Source organism: Lynx rufus, unplaced genomic scaffold (assembly GCF_022079265.1).
Source record: "Lynx rufus isolate CCGP_SWC_20201006 ecotype Redwood Valley unplaced genomic scaffold, mLynRuf1.p SCAF_4, whole genome shotgun sequence".
Taxonomy (NCBI): Eukaryota; Metazoa; Chordata; class Mammalia; order Carnivora; family Felidae; genus Lynx; species Lynx rufus.
Window position 1 is genome coordinate 71,117,853 of NW_025814856.1, and position 13,752 is coordinate 71,131,604.

Consider the following 13,752-nt stretch of genomic DNA (forward strand, 5'->3'; position numbering starts at 1 on the left):
AAGTGGACTCAGGGACGAGAGGGAAACAAAATCATGAAAGCAGCTGAGAGTCTGACTGTGAAGAACCCAGAATGCTACGCTCAGAAGTTTGGATTTTATTTTTTAGATACTCTTAAGGTACAAACATTTATAAGATGAAAATTACACAATTACCTTTTTAAGAAATACATTCTGGTGCCAAAGTGGGTTAAAGGGAACCAAGGAAAGGTGTTTCTTTCCACACTAGAGTTGGAGTGACAAGGAGGGAGTAGCTTACTCCTGGGGAATAGCACGGTGGCAGCTTCAATTTAATGTAAGGACCTAAGAGGGCAGTGAGATTCAGGGAGGCGACTGGTACTGCCTCGTTAGCCGCCAGATCCTGTGGGGCTCCTCCTTCCAGGGTCAGTACCACCCAACGCTTGAAGGGCGCTAAGCTTCGCATTTGAAGCTGGGGCAGAGGAACATGTCACCTCCCTTGCTCTATGATATCGATGCCACCACTACTTCTTTCCTCACCTCTTGGAAAAATATTTCATATTAAAGGAACTCTTGGAGATATTTATCAATATTAAAAGCACAAGAAAGGATTACAACAATCTGCCAAGGCACAGAATAGATGCTGGCTCCACATCCTACCATGAGAAGAAACCAACACTATTCAAACTACTGTCAGTTTTTTACAAAGAAAACTCTTTAATTCTTTGTTTCTATTGTTTTAAATTACAGTGTACTAAATAAATTTTAGTTTTACATAATTTTCATTTTCTTATATTTTTATAACGAATAGTAAGTTTTTAGAGTTTTTAGGATTTTGACAATTTTTTTTTTAATTTTTTTTTTTTTTCTCAACGTTTATTTTTATTTTTGGGACAGAGAGAGACAGAGCATGAACGGGGGAGGGGCAGAGAGAGAGGGAGACACAGAATCGGAAACAGGCTCCAGGCTCTGAGCTATCAGCCCAGAGCCCGACGCGGGGCTCGAACTCACGGAATGCGAGATCGTGACCTGGCTGAAGTCGGACGCTTAACCGACTGTGCCACCCAGGCGCCCCGGATTTTGACAATTTTTAAAGGTAATGGCCCCACTGTAATTTTTCCCTTTTTAAAATTTTTCTTTTTTTTTTTTTAACATTTATTCATCTTCAAGAGACAGAGACAGAGTGCGAGTAGGGAAGGGGCAGAGAGAGAGGGAAACACAGAATCCGAAGCAGGCTCCAGGCTCTGAGCTGTCAGCGCAGAGCCTGACGTGGGGCTCGAGCCCACCAACCATGAGATCATGACCTGAGCTGAAGTTGGACGCTTAACCAACTGAGCCACCCAGGTGCCCCTTTTCCCTTTGATTATTAAAACTTCTTTGCAAGATTTCAGCTTTCCCAGTCATTTTTATACTCCTGCACTACTGTGCAAGGCAAGGAATACCTACATTGAAAACCCACCTGATATAGTCCTCATGGCTGGAGCTCTCACTGCAGATATAAGCAACCTCTACCTCTGGGCTGGAAAGAGCATTTTCCAAAGAAATCTGCTGGACTTCATCAATGTTCCCGAGCTCTCGTCTAGTTAAGAATAACAGAAATGCAACTCAAAAGTACACAGAATATCAAATAAATAAATGAGCACATGTATACATACATATATATATATGTTGTATTTATATTTATATTTATATTTATATTTATATTTATATTTATATTTATATTTATCCTTCTCTTCTCCTCCCAACGATGTCCTGATAATTAGCTTTTGGATATAAAGAAATTAATTTCCTCTGTCCCATTTCCAGGACAGTTTCCAACATGGAGTGAGAAAAACAGCCTCGGGGTTTAAGTCAAGAGATCTGGCACTGAGTGCCAACACTACTGCTAACAGCCTATATGACATGGCGGTCTTTGAATTATTCCATCTCTAAAATAAAAACAACTGATCTCCTTTTATCTCATGAGAAGTGGTCTCTATGATCACAGCCAGCTCCAAGCATTTGGCCAAACACTGACTATACCAGACTTCATTCACAGTCTAAAAGAGGAAGGAAGGCACACATGCATAAATGTAGCAACATCACAACATTAATACGAGAAATGTTGTGTTGGGGGTATAGGTGGGTAATTCAAGGAAGGCAGGGAACATCCACTTTAAGGTTTCAGAGTAGGCTTCCAGGGGAGATGCTACAACACAGCGGGTAGGTCATGAAGAATGGGGAACAGTGTGAGAATGGCAGGGCTGTAAAGCAGGCCATCTTCCCTCCTGACTTGGGTAGCTTAGGAGTTTCGACTGTATCAGTCACAGCAGCCAGCTAGCAGGGGACTGGGGCTTATGGGACAAAGAGAGGCCCTGCTTCAGCCTTGAGCCCAAGTGTTGTGTTCAACCTGGCTTCAGGCAGGGGTGCAATGGGAGTTACAGTGCTAATAATAATTTTGATCTCTCATTTGTGTGCAACTCCCTTAGAATCTTACTGAGAGGAGAAGACTGCCCAAGGGCAGACTCCTAGCACTTCTGGGTCTCTCTACTGTCCCAAAACCCACTTTATATCCTTAAGGGAAAAGCCAGGTTTGAGACAGGTAAACTGGAGGAAAGTAGGTCCCATGAATTAAGATATGGAAAAAACATCTGCAGGGACCATCACAGGAGTTAAAACATGCTTTGGGCCACTATTTATTTGATTTCTCTAAAGCGCTAGAAAGCAGAGAGGTGTCTAAGTTGCATGCCACCCCCTCTCCTTAGCCAAGAAAGTGCCTACATCTTGTCCACTCATAAATTAACACTCCTAAATGATGTTATATGGTGTTAGTTCAGCGAATGGTGTGTATGAGGAAGTGGTAAGTGGTGAAGGAAGGTGCTGAGCAACTTCCCTATGGGTCAGGGAAGAAGAAACATGGTGGGAAGTCTGGTTTTGATAGAGTTATAGGAGATAAATGAAACCTTAAAGAAAAGTAAGGCTCAAAATTATCAAAAGGAAAAGAACACATGTTGCTTAGATGAAGGGTTTTGGAATCAAATAGACATGCATGCAAATCCAGGTCTTAGACTTTCCAGCTGTGTGTCCATAGTCAAATTATTTAACCCCTCTGTGGCTCAGTTTCTGTATCTGTAAAGTAGGGTTGATAATGGTATTTATGTCAAATAGCTGAAAAGGCTTATAAAACCCAGGGCCACTACATAGATGGCCATCATAACTGACATAATGATTAACTGGTACACACCTAATGCCTTCTTTTAGCCAATCCACATGTGTTCACTGTGACCCCTCTGTAACTATTAGGCACTGCTCTCATCTTCTCTGCCTTTGTCTTCACAGTCCCATCAAGGCTGACTCGCCTTACACCCCAGCTGCAGGCCCAGCACTCCAGACCCCAAAGCCATCCAAACTTGAGATCCTGTGGGGCTGACCCTGAGCACAGTTCTCTGGAATGACCCCAGAGCTGGCTTTCTCTCTCCTGGGTCTGGAGAGTCTCTATGTCCCAAGCCCTAATCCATTCTCACTGGTCTTCCCATGAATTACAAGGCACAAGACAAATGCCAGCCACCTGGACACGAAGCCAATCAGGTTCAGGAACGCCGAGGAAGCATGTGGATTCCGCAAGTCCCTGATCCGCACTGAGCCAGCTCTGCCAACGCCAACCACCACCACTCCAAACTTTCTCTCAGGCTGAAAAACACGGAACCATGGTAGGATATAAAAACAGTCCATGCATCTAGCAGAGAACAGCAAAACAAAGACCTGTGCCCAGGACCAGTCAGAGTCCAGACAAGGAAGGAAAGGAGACAACCCAGAACCAAAAGTTGCAGCATACAAGGGGCAAATAGGACACTCCCTGAAATGAGAGCTCGGAGAGAAGTCAGCTCCACCCAAGATATATTTCTACAGGAGCTCAAGTGTATCATCCATGGAGAAGGCTCCTCACATCTGGTTCTCCACTTTGCCACCTTTCCAAAGATAAGAGATTTTCCTCGTTAAGCTGTACCTCTGTACTCCCTGAATCCTTCCTCCAGTGGACATACAAATCTGATACAGCTGGGACTCATTCCGAGGCCACAGGTGCTTAGTGAGATGCTGGCACACAGAACACAGGGAAAACCATGAGCAGTCACCTTGTTCAGATTCCACATTGTCTGTCTGCATTCCAACCAACTTCACTCCCACGGTACTGTGGTAGCTTACCTATTACTCAGGTATACTGCTGGGTGCTGTATGCAAATAGTATCAGAATGAAAAAATCAAGTCAGTTCTTTAAAGGTATAGAGCCACTTAATATAATCCAAACTGATAAAAAATTATCTACACATCCCTTACACTCAGTTCTTCTTGGATGTCTCTGAGCATAGAAATGGGAACATCACCTAGGACTCACCTGTCACCTGAGATATCTGGTATCACCATTTCCCACTAATTCTGCCCCTTCCTGTGTAAACTGCTCTAGTGTTGACCCAGGATTTCTTTGTCTCCACCTGATGCCACACTAAATCACCAAATGCTCTCACTCCTAATGTCACCCTTTCCATGTCTCATCGACAGGCCTGCCACAGCAGTTGCTTAAGATAAAAACTAAGTCCCTCCCCTGATTAAAGCCTCCATTTTCCTAACTGTTACTGACTGACTGTGTCCTCCTAAAATTCATATGTTGAAATCCTAACCCCCAATATAACGGTATTAGGAAGTAGGGCCTTTGGGAGGTAATTAGGATTAGATGAGTGCATAAGGTAGGAGCCCTCATGAATGGGATTAGTGCCCTTATGAGTCACAAAACACCTTGCTTCCTCGCCCTGCTCTCTGCCCAGGTGTCAGCAATCTGCAATCCAGAAGAGCACCCTTCCAGAACCCCACCACACAGCCTGATCTTGGACTTCTAGCCCCCGAACTGTAAGAAATAGACTTCTGTTGTTTATAAGCCATCTGGTCTGTGGTACTTTCTCTGCTTTATCATAGCAGCCTAAACTGAGACACCAGCTAAAGAGAGAAAAACACCAAAGCCCAAGTTCTTTAAAAAAGAAAAGAATCCTGAATCATTATGCTGTACATCTGATACTAATGTATTATTATGTGTCAATTATATCTCAACAAAAAAAAATACTTTAACATAAAAAAAAAAAACCCTCTGCCCCTTGTTGTTCATGGAACAAAAACATGAAAAGTTTTTCATTCTCTACTCCAACCCCTCACCCAAGGTATATTTCCCTCACTCTCCATCTCAGTAATGCCACCACCATCTACTAGGTTGCTCAGGTCCTTAAACTTGGGAGTTATCCTGGCCTTTTTTCTCTGCCCCACATTCCATACCCAATTCACCCATAAATGGCCAAGATCCATCCATAAGCCTTCTATCTACTTCTGTCCATCTTCATTGCTACCCCCTAATCCAAGCTACCATCTCATCCTTTGGACTGTTCCCATAGCTTTTATAACTGCTTTACTTCTTGCCCTGTTCTATTCTTTTTTAAAAATTTTTTTTAATGTTTATTTATTTTTGAGACAGAGAGAGACAGAGCATGAACGGGGGAGGGGCAGAAAGAGGGAGACACAGAATCTGAAACAGGCTCCAGGCTCTGAGCTGTCAGCACAGAGCCCGACGCAGGGCTCAAACTCACGGACCGCGAGATCGTGACCTGAGCTGAAGTCGGACGCTTAACCGACTGAGCCACCCAGGCGCCCCTGTTCTATTCTTCATATAGCAGCAAGAATCTTTAGACTAAATATAATCAGATGATGTTATCCCCTCCTTGTCCCCCAGCTTACAATTCTCCAGAGGCTATTATATGCAGAATAAAACCCAAACCATTTGCTGTGGTCTACAAAAGCCTTCAAGACCTGTCCCCTGCCTCTCTCAGCTCATCACCTAGCACCCTCCCTCTTGTCATACTGGCTTTCTTCCTGCTCTTTTTTTTTTTAAATCTTTTTTTTTTTTAACGTTTATTTATTTTTGAGACAGAGAGAGACAAAGCATGAACGGGGGAGGGTCAGAGAGAGGGAGACACAGAATCTGAAACAGGCTCCAGGCTCTGAACTGTCAGCACAGAGCCTGACGTGGGGCTCGAACTCACGGACCGCGAGATCATGACCTGAGCCGAAGTCAGCCGCTTAACCGACTGAGCCACCCAGGCGCCCCACTTCCTGCTCTTTTAACATGTGATGGTCATCTGCACCTCAGGGCCTTTGCATATATGGTTTACTCCAAAAAGTGTGAGGCTCTGGGGATATATCTTAGACAAACCCTGTTCTTAAAGAAATTTCAAAGAAGGAAGAGAGCAAATAGATCAACACATGAATAAATGTCAAGAGATAGTGAGCATTACCAGGATAGATGAAGTAGGGTAAAAGGAATAGAAAGGAGAAGATGGGGTGGGGATGCAGGGAGGGGGTGTCTCAGTTTTGATAGGGTGGTAAGGGAAGGCCTCTCTGAGGAGGCAGCTTTGAACAAAGACCTGAATGAACTGAGGTGAGCCACACTGTTATCTGGGGGTATATGGGACAGAGGAAGGTATTCTTTCAAAGGCTTCAAGGGGGGCAGATGCCTGCAGGGCTTGGAAATAATGGATATAATCATAAAACATGAAACAATATAAGTCTTGTAATTAAATATGAAAGTCTTACAAAGACTTCTTTACCAAACAATTGAGGTGTTCCAAACCTGGATCCGGTCTACTTCTCCTGGTCACCTCTCCCACTGTGTATTTTTAGACTTCTGACTTCCCAAACAAGTGAAAGTATGTAAAACTTTGTATGTTTGGTATCTTTTTAAAAAATGCTTATTTACTGGGTACCTGGGAGGCTCAATTGGTTAAGTGTCTGACTTCAGCTCAGGTCATGATCTTGCAGTCCGTGAGTTTAAGCCCCTTGTCGGGCTCTGTGCTGACAGCTCAGAGCCTGAGCCTGCTTCAGATTCTGTGTCTCCCTCTCTCTCTCTGCCCCTTCCCTGCTTGTGCTCTTTCTTTCTCTCCCATAAATAAATATTAAAAAAAATTTTTTAATGCTTATTTGAGAGACAGAAATAGAGAGAGAATGCATGAGTGAGGGAGGGGCAGAGACAGAGAGGGAGAGAGAATCCCAGGTAGTTTCCATGCTGACAGTGTGGGGCCTAATGCAGGGCTCAATCTCACAAAAATCTCAAATCTCAAGTCTCTAGAGCCGAAATCAAGAGTTGGATGCTTAACCAACTGAGCCACCCAGGCACCACTGTTTGCTACCTTTAAGTCTTTGCAAATCCTTTGTCCCTTGAGCTCCTCCCTACTCCCCACCAGGACACCTTCAAAACTTTCAAGACCCAAGGATCTTACGAAGCCCTTTTTGATGCTATCAGTTAGATTTTTTGTATCTAATAAAATTCACCCATTTTAGTGTACATTTCCATGAGTTTTGACCAACATACATATTACTACCACAAGTAAAGATATAGAATAATTCTATCAGCCTCCTCCATAATTACCTACGTCCTTTGTAAAAGTCAAATCCAACTCCCACTCCAGGCAACCATTGATTGGCTTACTGTGTCAACAGTTTTGCCTTTTCCAGAAAGTCATATAAATGAAGTCATACAATATATAGTCTTTTGAGTCTGGCTTCAACTTAGAACAATGCATTTTTCATCTGTGTTGTTACATGTTGCAGTAATTTCTTTCTTTTTATTACTAAGTAGTAGTAGTCCATTGTATACATATCCTGGTTTGTTCATCCATTTAGCAAAGGAAGAACATTTCTGATGCTCCAAGCCCGAATGAATTCATAATTCATTCTTTTATGAATAAAACCACTATAGTCAATCATGGACTAGTTTTTGTATAAACACAGTTCTTATTTAACTTGGGTAAATACCTAGGTATAAGAGTGCTGGGTCATATGTTAAGTCATATGTTTGTGAATTATGTTAAGTCATACATATGTTATGTCTGCTGGGTCACATGTTAAGTATGGGTTTAATTTTATGAGAAATTGTGAAACTATTTACTGAAGTGAACCTTGGCAAAGCTATATGTACTGTTCTGCATTCTCACCACCAATGTCTGAGTTCTACATTCTTACCAACACCTGGTACTATCAGGTTTTTCTCCTCTTCTTCATTTTAGCCAGTATAATTGGTATGTTGTGGTATCTCTGATTTCTACATATATTTCCAGAATGACTAGTGATGTTGAGCATTGTTTTGTGTGCTTATTTGCCATCTGCCTATAGATGTCTGTATCTTCTTTGTTAAAGCATCTGTTAAAATCTTTTGCCACCTTCTGCTGGATTGTTATTGAGTTTTTAGAGTTCTTTATGTGTTTTTAATATATTCATTTTGTTCATTTATCAAATTTGTAATTTGCAAACAGCTTCCAGTCTGTAGCTTGTCTTTTCATTTTCTTAAGAATGGCTCTTGAGAGGCTAAAGTTAAAGTTCTTAATTTTGATGAAGTCCAACTTATCACAAAAATTTTAATATATCATTCTTCTGGCTAACCCAAGGGTACAAAGGTTTTCTCCTATGCTTTCTTTTAGCAGTTTTATAGTTAAGATTTACAGTTTTAGTTATGTTATAGTTTATATTCTGATTTGAATTTTTATATATGGTGTTAAGGTAGATATAAGGGCTCTTGATAGGTAGAGATGCAGCCTCTAGAATGTGTATTCCACAGGCTCTATACCAACTGCCTACAATGAGGCAGAAGTATGCCAGGCTTGTATGTAAATATACCCAGACTTCACACCCAGCTCATGTGCCATCTCCTCTGGAGGCCAGCAAGGTTCTTTTTTTTTCCTCTTTGCATATGATATCCAATTGTTCCAACAAAAATTTATTGAGAAAAACTATTCTTTTTCCATTTAAATGCCTTTGCATTTTTGGGGGTGGATATTGTCTCAATTATTGTAGTTTTATAGTAAGTTTTAACCTTACTACAAAGTTAACTATAAACTTACTATAAACCTAACTATCAGTTACTGTCAACCTTCCAACTTTTTTTTCTTTTCAAAAATTCTAGTTTTCCTGGCTTTACATATAAATTTTAGGATGAGCTTGTCAATTTCTATCAAAAAGAAAAAAACTGCCAGGATTTTGAATGGGATTACATTGAATATAGTTTGGTGGGGGGGAACAAATATCCTGGAATAATGAATCTTCAAATCCATGAACATGGTATATATCCCCATTTATTTAGGTCTTCTTTGACTTCTTTCATTCTATCATTTTCAGTGTATGAATCTTGCCATGTTTTGTTAAATTTATACCTAAGTATTTATGATTTTTAGTGCTAGTAAATAGTATGTTTTTTTAGTTTCCACTTCTCATTGTTTATTGCAAAGATATAATTGATTTTTATATGCCAATTTGGATCTTGGAATCCTGCTGAACTCATTACTTCTAGCAGCTTTTTTTGTAGATTCTGTCAGATTTTCTAGATAGACCATAAAGTCAGACATAAATAGAGATGGTTTCATTTTTTTCTTCCCAATCTGCAGTGCTTTATTTACTCATCTTGCCTTATTGCACTGGGTGGGTCTTCCACTATGATTTTGACTAGGATTAGTGACAGTAGACATTCTTGCCTACTTTCTAATCTAAGGGGAAAAACTTTGGGTCTTTTACCATGAAAACTTAAGTTAGCTGTAGATTTTTTTGTAGATACCCTTTATCATGATGTGAATATTTCCTTCTATTCATATTTTTGCTGTTTTTTAAAACGATAAATGGTTTTTATGGTTTTTTAAACTAAAAACAGTTTAATCAAATTCCTTTTCTGATCTATTGAGATGATCATATAATTTTTTTTCTTCTTAAAGTCTATTGATCTGATGATGCCTTTCATTCCTAGGATAAACATCACTTGGCCACCATGTATTATCCTTTTTATTTATTGATGATTCTATTCACTAAAATCTTATTAAGAGTGTTTGCATTTATGCTCATGAGAGTTACTGGTCTGTAATTTTCTTGTAATGTAAAATGATTTCTAGGATAATTGATTTTATAAAAGTATTATCTTTTATATTGCCTTTATAAAATATTTTATACCACTGTTGATTCCACTGAAGAGCTATCTTTTCTTTAAGGTACTAACTCCAATAGATGATACATGCTCTTAAAATAGGTGTCCCTTACCCAATAAAATTAAGATCACTGCTAAGTTTCTTGGTTTATGGCTAGACATGAAGCTAGTAGCACATTTAAACTCAGTAACATTCTTCATTAATAACTGTGAGATCATCCATTAAAACTTTCAGAATAATTGATAGAGTATATTAAATTACACACTGAATGGTACACACGCTGAACTACTAACCATAGATATTTATACACAAAGCAGCTCTTTTAAGAAATAAGACTCAGGGAGCCCGGGTGGCTCAGTCAGTTAAGCGTCCGACTTCGGCTCAGGTCATGATCTCGCGGTCCGTGAGTTCGAGCCCCGCGTCGGGCTCTGTGCTGACCGCTCAGAGCCTGGAGCCTGTTTCAGATTCTGTGTCTCCCTCTCTCTCTGACCCTCCCCCGTTCATGCTTTGTCTCTCTCTGTCTCAAAAATAAATAAACGTTAAAAAAAAAAAAAGAAAGAAGACTCATAGGGGCACCTGGGTCGTTCAGTTGGTTAAGCATCCAGCTCTTGGTTTCGGTTCATGTCATGATCTCCTGCTTCAGGAGTTCAAGCCTCCATTGGGCTCTGTACTGACACTGCAGAGCCTGCTTGGGATTCTCTCTCACTCTCTTTCTCTCTCTCTCTGCCCCTCCCCTCCTCGTGCTGTCTCTGTCTCTCTCAAAAATAAATAAGTAAACTTAAAACAAAAAATAAGATTCATAAATATGTCTGTCTTGGTATAATATATATAATTGAGATGAATAAAGTTTGGAAGATCAATGTTGTTACACTATGTTCTGTTAGCATCTTTAAAAGTCACACAATTAGCAATCCATTTGTGTTTATGGTATTCATATATATAAGCTTACATTTAAAAAAAAAACCTCTGTACATAATAAAAAGGTTATATATTTAATTATATATAACATGTGTGTTTACACACACACACACACACACTACACTATTATTTAAAACACTTTCCTAGGGGCGCCTGGGTGGCGCAGTCGGTTAAGCGTCCGACTTCAGCCAGGTCACGATCTCGCGGTCTGTGAGTTCGAGCCCTGCGTCAGGCTCTGGGCTGATGGCTCAGAGCCTGGAGCCTGTTCCCGATTCTGTGTCTCCCTCTCTCTCTGCCCCTCCCCCGTTCATGCTCTGTCTCTCTCTGTCCCGAAAATAAATAAACGTTGAAAAAAAAAAATTAAAAAAAAAATAAATAAATAAATAAAACACTTTCCTAAAGTCAAACCCTCCTCTTCAGCTGCAATAACTTCTCATGCTTAACTGCTGACATCTGGTAGCCCCTCTGGTATTAGGTACAGAAAGCAGTGATAAAAGACCAAGCAAAAGCCATTAACCGAGGTCTTTTTTTTTTTTTTTAACATTTATTTATTATTGAGAGACAGAGAGACACAGAGCGTGAGCAAAGGAGGGGAAGAGGGGGAGACACAGAATCCAAAGTAGGCTCCAGGCTCTGAGCTGCCAGCACAGAGCCCGACGTGGGGCTCAAACTCACAAACTTCGAGAGCATGACCTGAGCCCATGTCGGTCAGTTAACCAACTGAGCCACCCAGGCAGCCCTCGAGGTCTTTAAATTGATGGTCATCTTCATCTGCACCTTCACAGCCCTCACCATTAAGCCCATCATCCATACAATGATCTACTTTTTCATGTTTGTTTCCCATCACTGTTAACTGTGACAATGTTACAGGGAGCCTGTTGCTGACCTCTTTCTTGCCTAACAGGAAATCATCCAACTTGCTGTACATAAACTAGTAACATGACTTCCGCTGCCATGATAAACTGAAAAAAGGAAGAAAAGAAATATACTGTGCTGAAGGGAACTGCAGCTTATGAAAACATGTGACTCCAATCTAGCCAGTGTCAACTGACATTTTCATTTAGCACTGACCCTCCCTGTGCATTCATTTGAACATCCTCCTTTGGATCCATTTTCTTTAACCACTAGATTTGGAGCTGGTGAGATTACTCCCCAGGAACATGTGCCAAATGTAGAGGCTGTGAAGCAGTAGGCTGAGCTGGGTTGGCATTTGATGTGGCCTGAACTGAAACTACTGTTCGATATTGCACATAATACTAATGAGCATACGTATTTGTCATCATAACACTTGCAGGGGGGCTAAAAGCAGGATACACTGGGAATCTAGGTGGAATAGTTTGCCCAAGAAACTAGCTATCTCCATTTCTTTACATTACACGTGGGAACTGGTAACTCTGTATAGGGTCCATTTGTGCTTGTAGAAGCATGCACTGTCTCAATCCTTCTGAAGTACTGGAAGCTCTAAACAAGGTTTCTTTCCTTCTTTTTTCTTTTCTTTTCTTTCTTTCCTTTTTTTTAACACACTCCCTCAAAAAACACATACTGTATTATTCCATTTATACAAAAGTCTGGGCAGTGCAAAGTAATCTATACTGACAGAAGGCAGATTAGAGATCACTTGCCTAGTTGACAGATGGTGAGGAGGGATGAAGACAGAAATTACAAAGGAAAATGAAGAAGCTTCTGCAGGTGATGCATAACCTCATTACCTAGATTGCTAGGATGTATTCACAGATGTATACATACATCAAAACTTATCAAACTGCACGGTGAATATGTGCAGTGTATTATATATCAAGTATACCTCAATAAAGGTGTTTTTTAAAAGGATTATCTAATATCTTAAGACATGCTTCTCAAAGTTTCCCACCAAAGTTTTATTCTATACAATAAAAGGAATAAAAGCTTAGGGGTCTGGGAATATAACCCACAGCTACAAAAACTAAGCTTCTTTAAGTCTCAAGCTATATCTTAAAAATCTGTACGTATATTGGGGCTCAGTCAGTTAAGCATCTGACTCTTGATTTTGGCTCAGGTCATGTTTTCATGGTTCATGAGTTCAAGCACTGCATCAGGCTCTGAACTGACAATGCAGAGCCTGCTTGGAATTCTCTCTCCCCCTCTCCCTCTGGTCCTCCCTCTCAAAATAAATAAACTTTAAAAAATATTGTATACATGTTACTTCATAGTCCATAAATTATGTGTTTCATTAGTATAAACATAATGTTTAATATTAATTACAAGTTAAATTCTGTAACATTTCCCTCCACAAATTTTCAGGTTACATAGATACCACAAGAAGATGTACTCTGTTTTCTTTGTGGCAATTGCTTACAACTAACAGAAGTATACAAAATTTTTTGCACAATTGAAAAGTCTGAATGCTTTTATTGTTTTTCTGTACTGTTTATCTTCTCTTACTCCTCTTTTTTTTCACTTATAATTATTGCAAAACTGGGGCAATAAAACGTTTGCCAGTATTAGATACCACTTTCTTCTTTTAAGGAAGTAACACTTAAGAATTCAAAATATTTGTCATTTAATCAATTTGAAAGGAAAAAATACATTAGACTTTTCATTTATCCAGGAAGGGGGCATTTTTGTTTCTGAACTGAATGTTCTAGATATTCCAGAAAACCTTGTTTTTGTTTTTTGTTTTTTTTGGTTTACTTTCCACTGGATTAGACAATGCCTTAGGATAATTATGAACTTCAGGTTTTATTATATAGTCCCATGGCTTTTGAGAAAGGTGGAGAAAATCTGCATTGCAATGCCCTGAACAAATCTTCCAGGCCTATAGACTCATCTATCTGCTATGGTCTCTTGAGTATTTATTGAACATGCAACACATGATTCTGATTACTTGAGTTTGCCTTTTCGTGATGAACTATTTGTAATTTTA

The 13,752-nt window shown here is 40.0% G+C and overlaps 1 protein-coding gene and 1 pseudogene across 7 annotated transcripts in view; both read right to left on the minus strand.

Moving 5' to 3' along the window:
* Nucleotides 1–13,752, minus strand: part of BLVRA (biliverdin reductase A) — a 50,679-nt gene that overhangs the window by 23,592 nt on the left and 13,335 nt on the right. For 5 of the 7 annotated variants that reach the window (XM_047096957.1, XM_047096962.1, XM_047096958.1 and 2 more), the window contains exons 3-4: nt 3,503–3,624; nt 1,415–1,534 (exon numbers count right to left, since the gene is read on the minus strand). In XM_047096957.1, coding sequence (XP_046952913.1) covers nt 1,415–1,534; nt 3,503–3,624 — 242 coding nt within the window. Of the gene's footprint in view, nt 1–1,414; nt 1,535–3,502; nt 3,625–4,067; nt 4,137–13,752 lie in introns of those variants that run through there. The other 2 variants (XM_047096956.1, XM_047096959.1) reach the window with 2 other exon arrangements.
* Nucleotides 11,517–12,916, minus strand: LOC124524620 (homocysteine-responsive endoplasmic reticulum-resident ubiquitin-like domain member 2 protein; annotated as a pseudogene).